At 56.4% G+C, this 18,630-nt stretch overlaps 2 protein-coding genes across 3 annotated transcripts in view; both read right to left on the bottom strand.

The window, feature by feature from the left end:
- Positions 1-1,893: 1,893 nt before the first annotated feature.
- LOC142907871 (uncharacterized) lies at positions 1,894-15,328 on the bottom strand. The gene is made up of 3 exons (XM_076057772.1): positions 14,822-15,328; positions 4,931-5,041; positions 1,894-2,865 (listed from the first exon to the last, which is right to left on the bottom strand). Exon 3 carries the CDS (start codon positions 2,779-2,781, stop codon positions 2,065-2,067), a length of 717 nt encoding a protein of 238 aa, XP_075913887.1. The 5' UTR covers positions 2,782-2,865; positions 4,931-5,041; positions 14,822-15,328; the 3' UTR covers positions 1,894-2,064.
- LOC142905301 (uncharacterized) overlaps positions 15,328-18,630 on the bottom strand; it is a 38,025-nt gene continuing 34,722 nt past the window's right edge. For both annotated transcript variants that reach the window (XM_076057771.1, XM_076057770.1), the window contains exon 7: positions 15,328-16,695. In XM_076057771.1, the coding sequence (XP_075913886.1) occupies positions 15,804-16,695 (892 nt within the window). In that variant the 3' untranslated portion in view covers positions 15,328-15,803. The remainder of the gene's footprint in view (positions 16,696-18,630) is intronic.

Raw genomic sequence — 18,630 nt, 5'->3', positions numbered from 1 at the left:
GTACCACTGTGTGTACCAGTGAGTGATGCCCGTGGCTCTGTGCAGGGACACTCTCCCACTGCCCTCTTTGCTCTGCCCGTCGCGGCTGTCCACGGCGCTCATTCCCTTGTGTCTGTGTGTGTGTACCACTGTGTGTGTGTACCACTGTGTCTGTGTGTGTGTGTACCAGTGTGTGTGTGTGTACCAGTGAGTGATGCCCGTGGCTCTGTGCAGGGACACTCTCCCACTGCCCTCTTTGCTCTGCCCGTCGCGGCTGTCCACGGCGCTCATTCCCTTGTGTCTGTGTGTGTGTACCAGTGTGTGTGTGTGTGTACCAGTGTGTGTGTGTGTACCAGTGTGTGTGTGTGTACCAGTGTGTGTGTGTACCAGTGTGGTGTGTGTGTCTGTGTGTGTGTGTACCACTGTGTGTGTGTGTGGTGTCTGTGTGTGTATGGTGTGTACCACTGTGTGTGTACCACTGTGTGTGTGTGTACTACAGTGTGTGTGTACCAGTGAGTGATGCCCGTGGCTCTGTGCAGGGACACTCTCCCACTGCCCTCTTTGCTCTGCCCGTCGCGGCTGTCCACGGCGCTCATTCCCTTGTGTCTGTGTGTGTGTGGTGTGTACCACTGTGTGTACCACTGTGTGTGTACCAGTGTGTGATGTGTACCAGTGTGTGTGTGTGTACCACTGTGTGTGTACCACTGTGTGTGGTGTGTGTGTGTGTACCACTGTGTGTGTGTACCAGTGTGTTTGTGTGTACCAGTGAGTGATGCCCGTGGCTCTGTGCAGGGACACTCTCCCACTGCCCTCTTTGCTCTGCCCGTCGCGGCTGTCCACGGCGCTCATTCCCTTGTGTCTGTGTGTGTGTGTACCAGTGTGTGTGTACCAGTGAGTGGTGTGTGTGTGTACCACTGTGTGTGTACCAGTGTGTGATGCCCGTGGCTCTGTGCAGGGACACTCTCCCACTGCCCTCTTTGCTCTGCCCGTCGCGGCTGTCCACGGCGCTCATTCCCTTGTGTCTGTGTGTGTGTGGTGTGTGTGGTGTGTGTGTGTGGTGTATACCAGTGTGTGTGTGTGGTGTGTGTGTGTGTGTCTGTGTGTGTGTGTACCAGTGTGTGTACCAGTGTGTGTGTACCACAGTGTGGTGTGTACCAGTGTGTGTACCAGTGTGTGTGTACCACTGTGTGTGTGTGTGTACCAGTGTGTGTACCAGTGTGTGTGTGTGTGTGTACCAGTGTGTGTGTGTGTGTACCACTGTGTGTACCAGTGTGTGGTGTGTGTGTGTACCAGTGTGTGTACCAGTGAGTGATGCCCGTGGCTCTGTGCAGGGACACTCTCCCACTGCCCTCTTTGCTCTGCCCGTCGCGGCTGTCCACGGCGCTCATTCCCTTGTGTACCAGTGTGTGTGGTGTGTACCACTGTGTGTACCACTGTGTGTGTGTGTACCAGTGTGTGTGTGTACCACTGTGTGTGTGTGTACCAGTGTGTGTGTGTGGTGTGTGTGTGGTGTGTGTGTGTGTGTACCAGTGTGTGTGTGTGGTGTGTGTGTGGTGTGTGTGTGTGTGTACCACTGTGTGTGTGTGTGGTGTGTGTGTGTGGTGTGTGTACCACTGTGTGTGTGTGGTGTGTACCAGTGTGTGTGTGTGTGTACCAGTGTGTGTGTGGTGTGTGTGTGGTGTGTGTGTGGTGTGTACCACTGTGTGTGTGTGTACCAGTGTGTGTGTGTGTGTACCACTGTGTGTGTGTGTACCAGTGTGTGTCTGTGTGTGTGTACCACTGTGTGTGTACCAGTGTGTGTACCACAGTGTGTGTGTGTACCACTGTGTGTGTACCAGTGAGTGATGCCCGTGGCTCTGTGCAGGGACACTCTCCCACTGCCCGCTTTGCTCTGCCCGTCGCGGCTGTCCACGGCGCTCATTCCCTTGTGTCTGTGTGTGTGTACCAGTGTGTGTGTGTGTGTACCACAGTGTGTGTACCACAGTGTGTGTACCAGTGTGTACCAGTGAGTGATGCCCGTGGCTCTGTGCAGGGACACTCTCCCACTGCCCGCTTTGCTCTGCCCGTCGCGGCTGTCCACGGCGCTCATTCCCTTGTGTCTGTGTGTGGTGTGTGTGTGTGTACCAGTGTGTGTACCAGTGTGTGTGTGTGTGTGGTGTGTGTGTGTGGTGTGTGTGTGTGTGTGTGGTGTGTGTGTGTACCACTGTGTGTGTGTGTGTACCAGTGTGTGTGTACCACAGTGTGTGTGTACCAGTCTGTGTGTGTGTGTGTACCACAGTGTGTGTGTGTGTACCAGTGAGTGATGCCCGTGGCTCTGTGCAGGGACACTCTCCCACTGCCCTCTTTGCTCTGCCCGTCGCGGCTGTCCACGGCGCTCATTCCCTTGTGTACCAGTGTGTGTATGTGTGTGTACCACTGTGTGTGTGTACCAGTGTGTGTGTACCAGTGTGTGGTGTGTACCAGTGAGTGATGCCCGTGGCTCTGTGCAGGGACACTCTCCCACTGCCCTCTTTGCTCTGCCCGTCGTGGCTGTCCACGGCGCTCATTCCCTTGTGTCTGTGTGTGTGTACCACTGTGTGTGTGTACCACTGTGTCTGTGTGTGTGTGTACCAGTGTGTGTGTGTACCAGTGTGTGTGTGTGTGTACCACTGTGTGTGTGTACCAGTGTGTGTACCACAGTGTGTGTGTACCACTGTGTGTGTACCAGTGTGTGTACCAGTGAGTGATGCCCGTGGCTCTGTGCAGGGACACTCTCCCACTGCCCTCTTTGCTCTGCCCGTCGCGGCTGTCCACGGCGCTCATTCCCTTGGCCGAGAAGTTGCATGCAGACAGCTCAAAGTGGGGGCAGTTGAGCTCCAGCAGGCGGGCGTACAGCACGTTCTCTACCTGGTGGTGGTGAGGTGAGGTGGTGGTGAGGAGGTGAGGAGGTGAGGAGGAGGTGGTGAGGAGGTGGTGAGGAGGAGGTGGTAAGGAGGTGGTGGTGAGGAGGTGGTGGTGAGGAGGTGGTGGTGAGGAGGAGGTGAGGAGGTGGTGGTGAGGAGGTGGTGAGGAGGTGGTGGTGGTGGTGAGGAGGTGGTGGTGAGGTGGTGGTGAGGAGGTGGTGAGGAGGTGGTGGTGAGGAGGTGGAGGAGGAGGTGGTGAGGAGGTGGTGGTGGTGAGGAGGTGGTGGTGGTGAGGAGGTGGTGGTGAAGAGGTGGTGAGGAGGTGGTGGTGAGGAGGAGGAGGTGGTGAGGAGGTGGTGGTGAAGAGGTGGTGAGGAGGTGGTGAGGAGGTGGTGGTGAGGAGGTGGTGAGGAGGTTGTGGTGGTGAGGAGGTGGTGAGGAGGTGGTGGTGAGGAGGTGGTGAGGTGGTGGTGAGGAGGTGGTGGTGGTGAGGAGGTGGTGGTGAGGTGGTGGTGAGGAGGAGGTGGTGAGTAGTAGGTGGTGAGTAGTAGGTGGTGAGTAGTAGGTGGTGAGTAGTAGGTGGTGGTGAGTAGTAGGTGGTGAGTAGTAGTAGGTGGTGAGTAGAAGGTGGTGAGTAGGTGAGTAGTAGGTGGTGAGTAGTTGAGTAGTAGGTGGTGAGTAGTAGTAGGTGGTGAGTAGTAGGTGGTGAGTAGTAGTAGGTGGTGAGTAGGTGAGTAGTAGGTGGTGAGTAGGTGAGTAGTAGTAGGTGGTGAGTAGGTGAGTAGTAGTAGGTGGTGAGTAGTAGGTGGTGAGTAGTAGTAGTAGGTGGTGAGTAGTAGGTGGTGAGTAGTAGGTGGTGAGTAGGTGAGTAGTAGGTGGTGAGTAGTAGGTGGTGGTGAGTAGTAGGTGGTGAGTAGTAGGTGGTGAGTAGGTGAGTAGTAGGTGGTGAGTAGTAGGTGGTGAGTAGTAGGTGGTGAGTAGTAGGTGGTGAGTAGGTGAGTAGTAGGTGGTGAGTAGTAGGTGGTGAGTAGTAGGTGGTGAGTAGTAGTAGTAGGTGGTGAGTAGTAGGTGGTGAGTAGGTGAGTAGTAGGTGGTGAGTAGTAGGTGGTGAGTAGTAGGTGGTGAGTAGTAGGTGCTGAGTAGTAGGTGGTGAGTAGGTGAGTAGTAGGTGGTGAGTAGTAGGTGGTGAGTAGTAGGTGGTGAGTAGTAGGTGGTGAGTAGTAGGTGGTGAGTAGTAGGTGGTGAGTAGTAGGTGGTGAGTAGTAGCAGCAGCAGGAGCTGTACCTGCCGCTCCTCGTCACCCAGAGCGTTGCCGTAGTGAGTAGTAGGTGGTGAGTAGTAGGTGAGTAGTAGGTGGTGAGTAGTAGGTGGTGAGTAGGTGAGTAGTAGGTGGTGAGTAGTAGGTGGTGAGTAGTAGGTGGTGAGTAGGTGAGTAGTAGGTGGTGAGTAGTAGGTGGTGAGTAGGTGGTGAGTAGGTTGTGAGTAGGTGAGTAGTAGGTGGTGAGTAGTAGGTGGTGAGTAGGTGGTGAGTAGGTGGTGAGTAGTAGGTGGTGAGTAGTAGGTGGTGAGTAGTAGGTGGTGAGTAGTAGGTGGTGAGTAGTAGGTGAGTAGTAGGTGGTGAGTAGTAGGTGGTGAGTAGTAGTAGGTGGTGAGTAGGTGGTGAGTAGTAGGTGGTGAGTAGTAGGTGGTGAGTAGGTGGTGGTGAGTAGGTGAGTAGTAGGTGGTGAGTAGTAGGTGGTGAGTAGTAGGTGGTGAGTAGGTGGTGAGTAGTAGGTGGTGAGTAGTAGGTGGTGAGTAGTAGGTGGTGAGTAGGTGGTGAGTAGTAGGTGGTGAGTAGTAGGTGAGTAGTAGGTGGTGAGTAGTAGGTGGTGAGTAGTAGGTGGTGAGTAGGTGAGTAGTAGGTGGTGAGTAGTAGGTGGTGAGTAGGTGATGAGTAGGTGGTGAGTAGTAGGTGGTGAGTAGGTGAGTAGTAGGTGGTGAGTAGTAGGTGGTGAGTAGTAGGTGGTGAGTAGTAGGTGGTGAGTAGGTGAGTAGTAGGTGGTGAGTAGTTGTAGCAGCAGGAGCTGTACCTGCCGCTCCTCGTCACCCAGAGCGTTGCCGTAGACAAAGCAGCCTCGACGCGTCGCATGGCCGTGCAGGTCCACGTAGTAGGCCAGCCCACTGCTGTCGCCTCGCTGCTCCTGCAGGGTGAGTGGTGAAGGTGAGTGGTGGTGAGTGGTGGTGAGTGGGGGAGTGAGTGGGTGAGTGGGGGAGTGAGTGAGTGAGTGGGTGAGTGAGTGAGTGCGTGAGTGAGTGGGTGAGTGAGTGAGTGAGTGGGTGAGTGAGTGGGTGGGTGAGTGGGTGAGTGAGTGAGTGCGTGGGTGAGTGAGTGGGTGAGTGAGTGAGTGCGTGGGTGAGTGAGTGGGTGAGTGAGTGAGTGGGTGAGTGGGGGAGTGGGGGAGTGGGTGGGTGAGTGGGGGAGTGAGTGAGTGAGTGGGTGAGTGAGTGAGTGGGTGAGTGGGTGAGTGAGTGAGTGGGGGAGTGGGGGAGTGAGTGAGTGGGTGGGTGAGTGGGTGAGTGAGTGAGTGAGTCGGTGAGTGAGTGAGTGGGTGAGTGAGTGGGTGAGTGAGTGGGTGAGTGGGTGAGTGAGTGAGTGAGTGGGTGAGTGAGTGAGTGAGTGAGTGGGTGAGTGGGTGAGTGAGTGAGTGGGTGAGTGAGTGAGTGGGTGAGTGAGTGAGTGGGTGAGTGAGTGGGTGAGTGGGTGAGTAAGTGAGTGGGTGAGTGAGTGAGTGGGTGAGTGGGTGAGTGAGTGAGTGAGTGGGTGAGTGAGTGGGTGAGTGAGTGGGTGGGTGAGTGAGTGAGCAAGTGAGTGAGCGAGCAAGGGGACGAGTGAGTGAGTGGGTGGGTGAGTGAGTGGGTGGGTGAGTGGGGGAGTGAGTGAGTGGGTGGGTGAGTGGGGGAGTGAGTGAGTGGGTGGGTGAGTGAGTGATTGAGTGAGTGGGTGAGTGAGTGAGTGGGTGAGTGAGTGAGCGAGTGAGTGAGCAAGTGAGTGAGCGAGCGAGTGAGTGGGTGAGTGAGTGGGTGAGTGAGTGGGTGGGTGAGTGGGTGGGTGAGTGGGTGAGTGGGTGGGTGGGTGAGTGAGTGGGTGAGTGAGTGAGTGGGTGAGTGAGTGGGTGAGTGGGTGAGTGAGTGAGTGGGTGAGTGAGTGAGTGGGTGGGTGAGTGAGTGGGTGAGTGAGTGAGTAGGTGAGTGGGTGAGTGAGTGAGTGAGTGGGTGAGTGAGTGAGTGGGTGGGTGAGTGAGTGAGTGGGTGAGTGAGTGGGTGAGTGAGTGAGTGAGTGGGTGAGTGAGTGAGTGAGTGGGTGGGTGAGTGAGTGGGTGAGTGAGTGAGTGGGTGAGTGAGTGAGTGGGTGAGTGAGTGAGTGAGGGTGAGTGAGTGAGTGAGTGGGTGAGTGAGTGGGTGAGTGAGTGAGTGGTGAGTGGGTGAGTGAGTGAGTGAGTGGGTGAGTGAGTGAGTGGGTGAGTGAGTGAGTGAGTGGGTGAGTGAGTGTGGGTGAGTGAGTGAGTGAGTGGGTGAGTGAGTGAGTGGGTGAGTGAGTGAGTGAGTGGGTGAGTGAGTGAGTGAGTGGGTGAGTGAGTGGGTGAGTGAGTGAGTGGGTGAGTGGTGAGTGGGTGAGTGAGTGAGTGAGTGGGTGAGTGAGTGAGTGAGTGGGTGAGTGAGTGAGTGAGTGGGTGAGTGGTGAGTGAGTGGGTGAGTGAGTGAGTGGGTGAGTGGGTGAGTGAGTGGGTGAGTGAGTGAGTGGGTGGGTGAGTGAGTGAGTGGGTGAGTGAGTGAGTGGGTGAGTGAGTGAGTGGGTGAGTGAGTGAGTGGGTGAGTGAGTGAGTGAGTGGTGAGTGGGTGGGTGGGTGAGTGAGTGAGTGAGTGGGTGGGTGAGTGAGTGAGTGGGTGGAGTGGGTGAGTGAGTGAGTGGGTGAGTGAGTGGGTGGGTGGGTGGGTGAGTGAGTGGGTGAGTGAGTGAGTGAGTAGGTGGTGGGTGAGTGAGTGAGTGAGTGGGTGAGTGAGTGAGTGGGTGGGTGGGTGAGTGAGTGAGTGGTGAGGTGGTGAGTGAGTGGGGGGTGAGTGAGTGAGTGGGTGAGTGAGTGGGTGAGTGAGTGGGTGAGTGAGTGAGTGAGTGGGTGAGTGAGTGAGTGAGTGGGTGAGTGAGTGGTGAGTGGGTGAGTGAGTGAGTGGGTGAGTGAGTGGGTGAGTGAGCGAGTGAGTGGGTGAGTGGTGAGTGGGTGAGTGAGTGGGTGAGTGGGTGAGTGAGTGAGTGGGTGAGAGTGAGGTGGGGAGTGAGTGAGTGAGTGGGTGAGTGAGTGAGTGAGTGGGTGAGTGAGTGAGTGGGTGAGTGAGTGAGTGAGTGGGTGAGTGAGTGATGAGTGGGTGAGTGAGTGAGTGAGTGGGTGAGTGGGTGAGTGAGTGAGTGGGTGAGTGAGTGAGTGGGTGAGTGAGTGAGTGGGTGAGTGAGTGAGTGGGTGAGTGGGTGAGTGAGTGAGTGAGTGGGTGAGTGAGTGAGTGGGTGAGTGAGTGAGTGAGTGGGTGAGTGAGTGGGTGGTGGGTGAGTGAGTGAGTGAGTGGGTGAGTGAGTGGGTGGGTGAGTGAGGTGAGTGAGTGAGTGGGTGAGTGGGTGAGTGAGTGGGTGGGTGAGTGAGTGAGTGAGTGGGTGAGTGAGTGAGTGAGTGGAGTGGGTGAGTGAGTGGGTGAGTGAGTGAGTGGGTGAGTGAGTGAGTGAGTGGGTGAGTGAGTGGGGTGGGTGAGTGAGTGAGTGAGTGGGTGAGTGAGTGGGTGGGTGAGTGAGAGTGGGTGAGTGAGTGGGTGAGTGAGTGTGGGTGAGTGAGTGGGTGAGTGAATGAGTGAGTGAGTGGGTGAGTGAGTGAGTGAGTGGGTGAGTGAGTGAGTGAGTGGGTGAGTGAGTGAGTGAGTGGGTGAGTGAGTGAGTGGATGAGTGAGTGAGTGAGTGAGTGGGTGAGTGAGTGAGTGAGTGGGTGAGTGAGTGAGTGAGTGGTGGTGAGTGGGTGAGTGAGTGTGAGTGAGTGAGTGGGTGAGTGAGTGAGTGGGTGAGTGAGTGGGTGAGTGAGTGAGTGAGGGGTGAGTGAGTGAGTGGGTGAGTGAGTGAGGGGTGAGTGAGTGAGTGGGTGAGTGAGTGAGTGGAGAGTGAGTGGGTGAGTGAGTGGGTGAGTGAGTGAGTGGGTGAGTGAGTGGTGGAGTGAGTGAGTGGGTGAGTGAGTGAGTGGGGAGTGAGTGGGTGAGTGAGTGGGTGGTGAGTGAGAGGGGTGAGTGAGTGAGTGGGTGAGTGGGTGAGTGAGTGAGTGAGTGTGAGTGAGTGGTGAGTGAGTGGTGGGTGAGTGAGTGAGTGAGTGGGTGAGTGGGTGAGTGAGTGGGTGAGTGGGTGAGTGTGAGTGGGTGAGTGAGTGGTGAGTGAGTGAGTGAGTGGGTGAGTGGGTGAGTGAGTGAGTGAGTGGTAGTGAGTGAGGGGTGAGTGGGTGAGTGGGTGAGTGGGTGAGTGGGTGAGTGAGTGAGTGGGTGAGTGAGTGGGGGTGAGTGGGTGAGTGGGTGAGTGAGTGAGTGGTGAGTGAGTGGGTGGGTGAGTGGGTGAGTGGGTGAGTGAGTGGGTGAGTGAGTGAGTGAGTGGGTGAGTGAGTGGGTGAGTGAGTGGTGGGTGAGTGAGTGGGTGAGTGGTGAGTGAGAGGGTGAGTGAGTGAGTGGGTGAGTGAGTGAGTGAGTGGGGTGAGTGAGTGGGTGAGTGAGTGAGTGAGTGAGTGAGTGAGTGAGTGGGTGAGTGAGTGAGTGAGTGGGTGAGTGAGTGAGTGGGTGAGTGAGTGAGTGAGTGGGTGAGTGAGTGAGTGGGTGAGTGAGTGAGTGAGTGGGTGAGTGAGTGAGGTGAGTGAGTGGGTGAGTGAGTGAGTGGGTGAGTGGTGAGTGGGTGAGTGAGTGAGTGAGTGGGTGAGTGAGTGAGTGAGTGGAGTGAGTGAAGTGAGTGAGTGGGTGAGTGAGTGGGTGAGTGAGGTGAGTGTGAGTGGGTGAGTGAGTGGGTGAGTGAGTGAGTGAGTGGGTGAGTGAGTGGGTGAGTGAGTGAGTGGGTGAGTGAGTGAGTGGTGAGTGAGTGAGTGGGTGAGTGAGTGAGTGAGTGGGTGAGTGGGTGAGTGGGTGGGTGGGTGAGTGAGTGAGTGAGTGGGTGAGTGGGTGAGTGAGTGAGTGGGTGAGTGAGTGGGTGAATGGGGTGAGTGAGTGAGTGGGTGAGTGAGTGGGTGGGTGGGTGGGTGAGTGAGTGGGTGAGTGAGTGAGTGAGTAGGTGAGTGGGTGAGTGAGTGAGTGGGTGAGTGAGTGAGTGGGTGGGTGGGTGAGTGGGTGAGTGAGTGGGTGAGTGAGTGAGTGAGTGGGTGAGTGAGTGAGTGGGTGAGTGAGTGGGTGAGTGAGTGAGTGAGTGGGTGAGTGAGTGAGTGGGTGAGTGAGTGAGTGGGTGAGTGAGTGAGTGGGTGAGTGAGTGGGTGAGTGAGCGAGTGAGTGGGGGAGTGGTGAGTGGGTGAGTGGGTGAGTGAGTGAGTGGGTGAGTGAGTGAGTGAGTGGGTGAGTGGGTGAGTGAGTGGGTGAGTGAGTGAGTGAGTGGGTGAGTGAGTGAGTGAGTGGGTGAGTGAGTGAGTGGGTGAGTGAGTGAGTGAGTGGGTGAGTGAGTGAGTGGGTGAGTGAGTGAGTGAGTGGGTGAGTGAGTGAGTGAGTGGGTGAGTGGGTGAGTGAGTGAGTGAGTGGGTGAGTGAGTGAGGGGTGAGTGAGTGAGTGAGTGGGTGAGTGAGTGAGTGGGTGAGTGGGGTGAGTGAGTGAGTGAGTGGTGAGTGAGTGAGTGGGTGAGTGAGTGAGTGAGTGGGTGAGTGAGTGGGTGAGTGGGTGAGTGAGTGAGTGAGTGGGTGAGTGAGTGGGTGGGTGAGTGAGTGAATGAGTGAGTGAGTGGGTGGGTGAGTGAGTGAGTGGGTGAGTGAGTGGGTGAGTGAGTGAGTGGGTGAGTGAGTGGGTGGGTGGGTGGGTGAGTGAGTGGGTGAGTGAGTGAGTGAGTAGGTGAGTGGGTGAGTGAGTGAGTGAGTGGGTGAGTGAGTGAGTGGGTGGGTGGGTGAGTGAGTGAGTGAGTGGGTGAGTGAGTGGGTGAGTGAGTGAGTGAGTGGGTGAGTGAGTGGGTGAGTGAGTGGGTGAGTGAGTGAGTGAGTGGGGTGAGTGAGTGAGTGAGTGGGTGAGTGAGTGAGTGAGTGGGTGAGTGAGTGAGTGGGTGAGTGAGTGGGTGAGTGAGCGAGTGAGTGGGTGAGTGGTGAGTGGGAGTGAGTGGGTGAGTGGGTGAGTGAGTGAGTGGGTGAGTGAGTGAGTGGGTGAGTGAGTGAGTGAGTGGGTGAGTGAGTGAGTGAGTGGGTGAGTGAGTGAGTGGGTGAGTGAGTGAGTGAGTGGGTGAGTGAGTGAGTGAGTGGGTGAGTGAGTGAGTGAGTGGGTGAGTGGGTGAGTGAGTGAGGTGAGTGAGTGAGTGGTGGTGAGTGAGTGGTGAGTGAGTGAGTGGGTGGGTGAGTGGGTGAGTGAGTGAGTGAGTGGTGAGTGAGTGAGTGGGTGAGTGAGTGAGTGAGTGAGTGGGTGAGTGAGTGGGTGAGTGGGTGAGTGAGGTGAGTGAGTGGGTGAGTGAGTGGGTGGGTGAGTGAGTGAATGAGTGAGTGAGTGGGTGAGTGGGTGAGTGAGTGAGTGGGTGAGTGAGTGAGTGAGTGAGGTGAGTGAGTGAGTGGGTGAGTGAGTGAGTGAGTGGGTGTGGGTGAGTGAGTGAGTGGGTGAGTGAGTGAGTGGGTGAGTGAGTGAGTGAGTGGGTGAGTGAGTGGGGTGAGTGGGTGAGTGAGTGAGTGAGTGGGTGAGTGAGTGGGTGGGTGAGTGAGTGAGTGGGTGAGTGAGTGAGTGAGTGGGTGAGTGAGTGAGTGAGTGAGTGGGTGAGTGAGTGGGTGAGTGAATGAGTGAGTGAGTGGGTGAGTGAGTGAGTGAGTGGGTGAGTGAGTGAGTGAGTGGGTGAGTGAGTGAGTGAGTGGGTGAGTGAGTGAGTGGATGAGTGAGTGAGTGAGTGGGTGAGTGAGTGAGTGAGTGGGTGAGTGAGTGAGTGAGTGGGTGAGTGAGTGAGTGAGTGTGTGAGTGAGTGAGTGGGTGGAGTGAGTGAGTGGTGGGTGAGTGAGTGGGTGAGTGATGAGTGAGTGAGTGAGTGAGGTGGGTGAGTGAGTGAGTGGGTGAGTGAGTGAGTGGGTGAGTGAGTGAGTGGGTGAGTGAGTGGGTGAGTGAGTGAGTGGGTGAGTGAGTGAGTGGGTGAGTGAGTGAGTGGGTGAGTGAGTGGGTGAGTGAGTGAGTGGGTGAGTGAGTGAGTGGGTGAGTGAGTGAGTGGGTGAGTGGGTGAGTGAGTGAGTGAGTGGGTGAGTGAGTGAGTGGGTGAGTGGGTGAGTGGGTGAGTGAGTGAGTGAGTGAGTGAGTGGGTGAGTGAGTGAGTGGGTGAGTGGGTGAGTGAGTGGGTGAGTGAGTGAGTGAGTGGGTGAGTGGGTGAGTGGGTGAGTGGGTGAGTGAGTGAGTGGGTGAGTGGTGAGTGAGTGAGTGAGTGGGTGAGTGAGTGAGTGAGTGGGTGAGTGGGTGAGTGGGTGAGTGAGTGGGTGAGTGAGTGAGTGGGTGAGTGAGTGGGTGGGTGAGTGGGTGAGTGGTGAGTGAGTGAGTGGGTGAGTGAGTGGGTGGGTGAGTGGGTGAGTGGGTGAGTGAGTGGGTGAGTGGTGAGTGAGTGGGTGAGTGAGTGGGTGAGTGAGTGGGTGAGTGAGTGAGTGGGTGAGTGAGTGAGTGAGTGGGTGAGTGAGTGAGTGGGTGAGTGAGTGAGTGAGTGGGTGAGTGAGTGGGTGAGTGAGTGGTGGGTGAGTGAGTGAGTGAGTGGGTGAGTGAGTGAGTGAGTGGGTGAGTGAGTGAGTGGGTGAGTGAGTGAGGTGAGTGGGTGAGTGAGTGAGTGGGTGAGTGAGTGAGTGAGTGGGTGAGTGAGTGAGTGGGTGAGTGAGTGGGTGAGTGAGTGAGTGGGTGAGTGGTGAGTGGGTGAGTGAGTGAGTGAGTGGGTGAGTGAGTGAGTGAGTGGGTGAGTGAGTGAGTGAGTGGGTGAGTGAGTGAGTGGGTGAGTGAGTGAGTGGGTGAGTGGTGAGTGAGTGGGTGAGTGAGTGAGTGGGTGGGTGAGTGAGTGAGTGGGTGAGTGAGTGAGTGGGTGAGTGAGTGAGTGGGTGAGTGAGTGAGTGGGTGAGTGAGTGAGTGAGTGGGGTGAGTGGGTGAGTGGGTGGGTGGGTGAGTGAGTGAGTGAGTGGGTGAGTGGGTGAGTGAGTGAGTGGGAGAGTGAGTGGGGTGAATGGGTGAGTGAGTGAGTGGGTGAGTGAGTGGGTGGGTGGGTGGGTGAGTGAGTGGGTGAGTGAGTGAGTGAGATAGGTGAGTGGTGAGTGAGTGAGTGGGTGAGTGGGTGAGTGGGTGAGTGAGTGGGTGAGTGAGTGAGTGAGTGGGTGAGTGAGTGAGTGGGTGAGTGAGTGGGTGAGTGAGTGAGTGAGTGGGTGAGTGAGTGAGTGGGTGAGTGAGTGAGTGGGTGAGTGAGTGAGTGAGTGGGTGAGTGAGTGGGTGAGTGAGCGAGTGAGTGGGTGAGTGGTGAGTGGGTGAGTGGGTGAGTGAGTGAGTGGGTGAGTGAGTGAGTGAGTGGGTGAGTGGGTGAGTGAGTGGGTGAGTGAGTGAGTGAGTGGGTGAGTGAGTGAGTGAGTGGGTGAGTGAGTGAGTGGGTGAGTGAGTGAGTGAGTGGGTGAGTGAGTGAGTGGGTGAGTGAGTGAGTGAGTGGGTGAGTGAGTGAGTGAGTGGGTGAGTGGGTGAGTGAGTGAGTGAGTGGGTGAGTGAGTGAGTGGGTGAGTGAGTGAGTGAGTGGGTGAGTGAGTGAGTGGGTGAGTGGGTGAGTGAGTGAGTGAGTGGGTGAGTGAGTGAGTGGGTGAGTGAGTGAGTGAGTGGGTGAGTGAGTGGGTGAGTGGGTGAGTGAGTGAGTGAGTGGGTGAGTGAGTGGGTGGGTGAGTGAGTGAATGAGTGAGTGAGTGGGTGAGTGAGTGAGTGAGTGGGTGAGTGAGTGAGTGAGTGGGTTAGTGAGTGAGTGGGTGAGTGAGTGAGTGAGTGGGTGAGTGGGTGAGTGAGTGAGTGGGTGAGTGAGTGAGTGAGTGGGTGAGTGAGTGAGTGAGTGGGTGAGTGAGTGGGTGAGTGGGTGAGTGAGTGAGTGAGTGGGTGAGTGAGTGGGTGGGTGAGTGAGTGAGTGGGTGAGTGAGTGAGTGAGTGGGTGAGTGAGTGAGTGAGTGGGTGAGTGAGTGGGTGAGTGAATGAGTGAGTGAGTGGGTGAGTGAGTGAGTGAGTGGGTGAGTGAGTGAGTGAGTGGGTGAGTGAGTGAGTGAGTGGGTGAGTGAGTGAGTGGATGAGTGAGTGAGTGAGTGGGTGAGTGAGTGAGTGAGTGGGTGAGTGAGTGAGTGAGTGGGTGAGTGAGTGAGTGAGTGTGTGAGTGAGTGAGTGGGTGAGTGAGTGAGTGAGTGGGTGAGTGAGTGGGTGAGTGAATGAGTGAGTGAGTGGGTGAGTGAGTGAGTGGGTGAGTGAGTGAGTGGGTGAGTGAGTGAGTGGGTGAGTGAGTGAGTGGATGAGTGAGTGAGTGGGTGAGTGAGTGAGTGGGTGAGTGAGTGAGTGGGTGAGTGAGTGAGTGAGTGGGTGAGTGAGTGGGTGAGTGAGTGAGTGGGTGGGTGAGTGAGTGAGTGGGTGAGTGAGTGAGTGAGTGGGTGAGTGAGTGAGTGGGTGGGTGAGTGAGTGAGTGGGTGAGTGAGTGAGTGGGTGAGTGGGTGAGTGAGTGAGTGAGTGGGTGAGTGAGTGAGTGAGTGGGTGAGTGGGTGAGTGAGTGAGTGAGTGGGTGAGTGAGTGAGTGAGTGGGTGAGTGAGTGAGTGGGTGAGTGGGTGAGTGAGTGAGTGGGTGAGTGGGTGAGTGAGTGAGTGGGTGAGTGAGTGAGTGAGTGGGTGAGTGGGTGAGTGGGTGAGTGAGTGGGTGAGTGAGTGAGTGGGTGAGTGAGTGGGTGGGTGAGTGGGTGAGTGGGTGAGTGAGTGAGTGGGTGAGTGGGTGAGTGGGTGAGTGGGTGAGTGAGTGAGTGAGTGGGTGAGTGAGTGGGTGAGTGAGTGAGTGAGTGGGTGAGTGAGTGAGTGGGTGAGTGAGTGTATGAGTGAGTGAGTGAGTGGGTGAGTGAGTGAGTGTATGAGTGAGTGAGTGGGTGAGTGAGTGAGTGAGTGGGTGAGTGAGTGAGTGAGTGGGTGAGTGAGTGAGTGAGTGTGTGAGTGAGTGAGTGGGTGAGTGAGTGAGTGAGTGGGTGAGTGAGTGGGTGAGTGAATGAGTGAGTGAGTGGGTGGGTGAGTGAGTGAGTGGGTGAGTGAGTGAGTGGGTGAGTGAGTGAGAGTGAGTGAGTGGATGAGTGAGTGAGTGGGTGAGTGAGTGAGTGGGTGAGTGAGTGAGTGGGTGAGTGAGTGAGTGAGTGGGTGAGTGAGTGGGTGAGTGAGTGAGTGGGTGGGTGAGTGAGTGAGTGAGTGGGTGAGTGAGTGAGTGGGTGAGTGGGTGAGTGAGTGAGTGAGTGGGTGAGTGGAGTGAGTGAGTGAGTGAGTGGGTGAGTGTGAGTGAGTGAGTGAGTGGGTGAGTGAGTGAGTGAGTGGGTGAGTGAGTGAGTGGGTGAGTGAAGAGAGGTGGTGAGTGAGTGAGTGGGTGAGTGGGTGAGTGAGTGGGTGAGTGAGGGTGAGTGGGGTGAGTGGGTGAGTGAGTGGGTGAGTGAGTGAGTGGGTGAGTGAGTGGGTGGGTGAGTGGTGAGTGGGTGAGTGGGTGAAGTGAGTGAGTGTATGAGTGAGTGAGTGGGTGAGTGAGTGAGTCCTCCTGTATCTCGTACCTCCGCAGTCGCTGCAGCGACGGTGCTGATGGTGTCGGTGGTGGTGGTGTCGGTGGTGGTGGTGGTGGTGTCGGTGGTGGTGTCGGTGGTGGTGTCGGTGGTGGTGGTGGTGTGTCGGTGGTGGTGGTGGCGGTGCTGGTGTTGGTGGTGGCGGTGGTGTCGGTGGTGGTGGTGTCGGTGGTGGTGGTGTCGGTGGTGGTGGTGGTGGTGTCGGTGGTGGTGGTGTCGGTGGTGGTGGTGTCGGTGGTGGTGGTGGTGGTGTCGGTGGTGGTGGTGGTGGTGTCGGTGGTGGTGGTGGTGGTGTCGGTGGTGGTGGTGGTGGTGTTGGTGGTTCCACCTCCCTGCGCTTTCTCCCCTCGTGCCGGGAAAGCCCGGAGTGGAGTCCGCTCCGGGCTCTCCTGGGCGGATCCCGATCCCGGACTCCCACTCCTCCCCGCTCCACCACCAACACCACAGCCACCACCACAGCCACAACCGCCACCACCACAGACGCAACCACCGCCACCATAATCACCACCACCACAACAACAACCACCACCACTACAGCCACAACAACCACCACTACAACCACCACTACAACCGCAAACACCAACACTACCGCCACAACCATCATCAACACCACCACCATAATCACCACCACCACCACAACAACCACCACCACCGACAACGCCACTACCACCACCACCACCATAATCGCAACCAACACTATCGCCACCATCACCACCACCATCGCTATCGTCACCACCGCCACTCCCAGCATCACCATCACCACCATCACCGTCACCACCACCATCACCACCACCATCACCACCATCACCACCATCACCACCACCACCATCATCATCATCATCACCACCACCACCACCAACACCATCACCACCACCACCACCACCATCGCCACCACCACCGTCACCACCACCACCATCACCGGAGAAGTTCACCATCTGCCGGAGTCCGCACGCCGAATCGGACTGGCTGCGTTTCACCGCTGAGCGGCGGTGGTTGTGGTGGTTGTGGTGGTTGTGGTGGTTGTGGAGGTTGTGGTGGTTGTGGTGGTTGTGGTGGTAGTGGTGGTTGTGGTGGTTGTGGAGGTTGTGGTGGTTGTGGTGGTTGTGGTGGTTGTGGTGGTTGTGGTGGTTGTTTGGCACTGAACTGGTGAGGTTCGTGTGGTTGGTGCGGTTATCGGTGGGGTTGGTGTGAGGTTGGGTGAGCGAGTGGCTGGGTCGGGGTGACTGTGGTTGTCACGGTGACTGTGGTTGTGAGTGGCTGGGTCTGGGTGACTGTGGTTGTCAGGGTGACTGTGGTTGTGAGTGGCTGGGTCTGGGTGACTGTGGTTGTCAGGGTGACTGTGGTTGTCACGGTGACTGTGGTTGTGAGTGGCTGGGTCGGGGTGACTGTGGTTGTCACGGTGACTGTGGTTGTGAGTGGCTGGGTCTGGGTGACTGTGGTTGTCACGGTGACTGTGGTTGTGAGTGGCTGGGTCAGGGTGACTGTGGTTGTCACGGTGACTGTGGTTGTGAGTGGCTGGGTCTGGGTGACTGTGGTTGTCACGGTGACTGTGGTTGTGAGTGGCTGGGTCAGGGTGACTGTGGTTGTCACGGTGACTGTGGTTGTGAGTGGCTGGGTCTGGGTGACTGTGGTTGTCGGGGTGACTCTGGTTGTCGCGGTGACTCTGGTTGTCGGGGTGACTCTGGTTGTCGTGGTGACTCTGGTTGTCGTGGTGACTCTGGTTGTCGCGGTGACTGTGGTTGTGCCGCGGGCGGTTAGCGGCGTGGTGATACAGCGCCAGGGAGTGCACGGCATAGATGGAGGGGTGGAGCGTTGGGCTGGGGTTGGAGTAAACACGGTTCAAGTTGACCCCGCGTGTGTCCGTCCTGCACAAGGCAACAACCGCCAACACCACCACCACCACCACCACCGTCAGCACCCTCGCGACAACCACAACCACCGTCAACACCGGCACCGCCACCATCGCGACAACCACAACCACCGCAGGGTCAACACCACAATCACCGTAGACTCGCGCGGAGACCCACAGACTCACAAACAGACCCACAGACTCATACAGAGATCCACACACACACAAAGAGAGCCACAGACTCATACAGAGATCCACACACACACAAAGAGAGCCACAGACTCATACAGAGACCCACAGACACACACAGAGACCCACAGACTCACACACAGACCCACAGACTCACGCAGAGACCCACAGACGCACAAAGAGAGCCACAGACTCACAAAGAGACCCACAGACTCACACGGAGAGACCCACAGACTCACACAGAGACCCACAGACTCACAAAGAGACCCACAGACTCACACGGAGAGACCCACAGACTCACACAGAGACCCACAGACTCACACAGAGACCCACAGACTCAAGCAGAGACCCACAGACTCACACAGAGACCCACAGACTCACAAAGAGACCCACAGACTCACACGGAGAGACCCACAGACTCACACAGAGAGCCACAGACTCATACAGAGACCCACAGACTCACACAGAGACCCACAGACTCACACAGAGACCCACAGACTCACACAGAGACCCACAGACTCACACAGAGACCCACACACACACACACAGACTCACACACACACAGAGACCCACACAGTCACACACACACTCACACACACACTCACACACTCACACAAAGACTCACACACACACAGAGACGCTCACACAGAGACTCACACACACACACACAGAGACTCTCACACACACACAGAGACACACACACACACAGACACACACACACACAGACTCTCACACACACAGAGACTCACACACACACACAGAGACACACACACAGAGACACACACACACAGAGACTCACACACACAGAGACTCACACACACAGAGACTCACACACACACAGAGAGACTCACACACAGAGACTCACACACACACTCACACACACAGAGACACACACACAGAGACTCTCACACACACACTCACTCACACATACACACAGACTCACACACACACAGAGACTCACACACACACACACAGAGACTCCCACACACACACACACAGAGACTCACACACACTCACACACACACTCACACACACACTCACACACACACAGACTCACTCACACACAGACACACACACACACAGACTCACACACACACTCACACACACACTCACACACACACACTCACACACACACACTCACACACACACACACTCACACACACACACACTCACACACACACAGACCACAGACTCACACACACACACAGACACACACACACAGAGACCCACACACACACTCACACACACAGAGACTCACACACACACACTCACACACTCACACACACTCACACACACTCACACACACTCACACACCCACACACTCACACACACTCACACACCCACACACTCACACACACTCACAGACCTGTAGTGTCCAAGCTGCACCCCGTCAGGGTTCAACATGGGCACCAGCTTGAAGAGGAATCTCTCACACAGAGACACACACACACAGAGACTCACACACACACACTCACACACACACAGACTCACACACACACAGAGACTCACACACACTCACACAGAGACTCACACACACACACAGAGACTCACAGAGACTCACACACACACACACACAGAGAGACTCACACACACACAGAGACTCACACACACACACACAGAGACTCACACACACACAGAGACACACACACACAGAGACTCACACACACACACAGACTGACCTGTAGTGTCCACGCTGTACCCCGTCAGGGTTCAACATGGGCACCAGCTTGAAGAGGAATCTCTCACACAGAGACTCACACAC

Source organism: Petromyzon marinus, chromosome 84, assembly GCF_048934315.1.
Source record: "Petromyzon marinus isolate PM22_M1 ecotype Great Lakes invasive population chromosome 84, UKy_Petmar_22M1.pri1.0, whole genome shotgun sequence".
Taxonomy (NCBI): Eukaryota; Metazoa; Chordata; class Hyperoartia; order Petromyzontiformes; family Petromyzontidae; genus Petromyzon; species Petromyzon marinus.
The sequence above is the reverse complement of the archived record's forward strand: the minus strand, read 5'-3'. Positions and strand labels throughout refer to the sequence as shown.

Bases quoted from the DNA above. Each gene is read 5' to 3' on its own strand.
- LOC142907871 (XM_076057772.1), bottom strand. From the start codon at position 2,781: ATGAGCGCCGTGGACAGCCGCGACGGGCAGAGCAAAGAGGGCAGTGGG.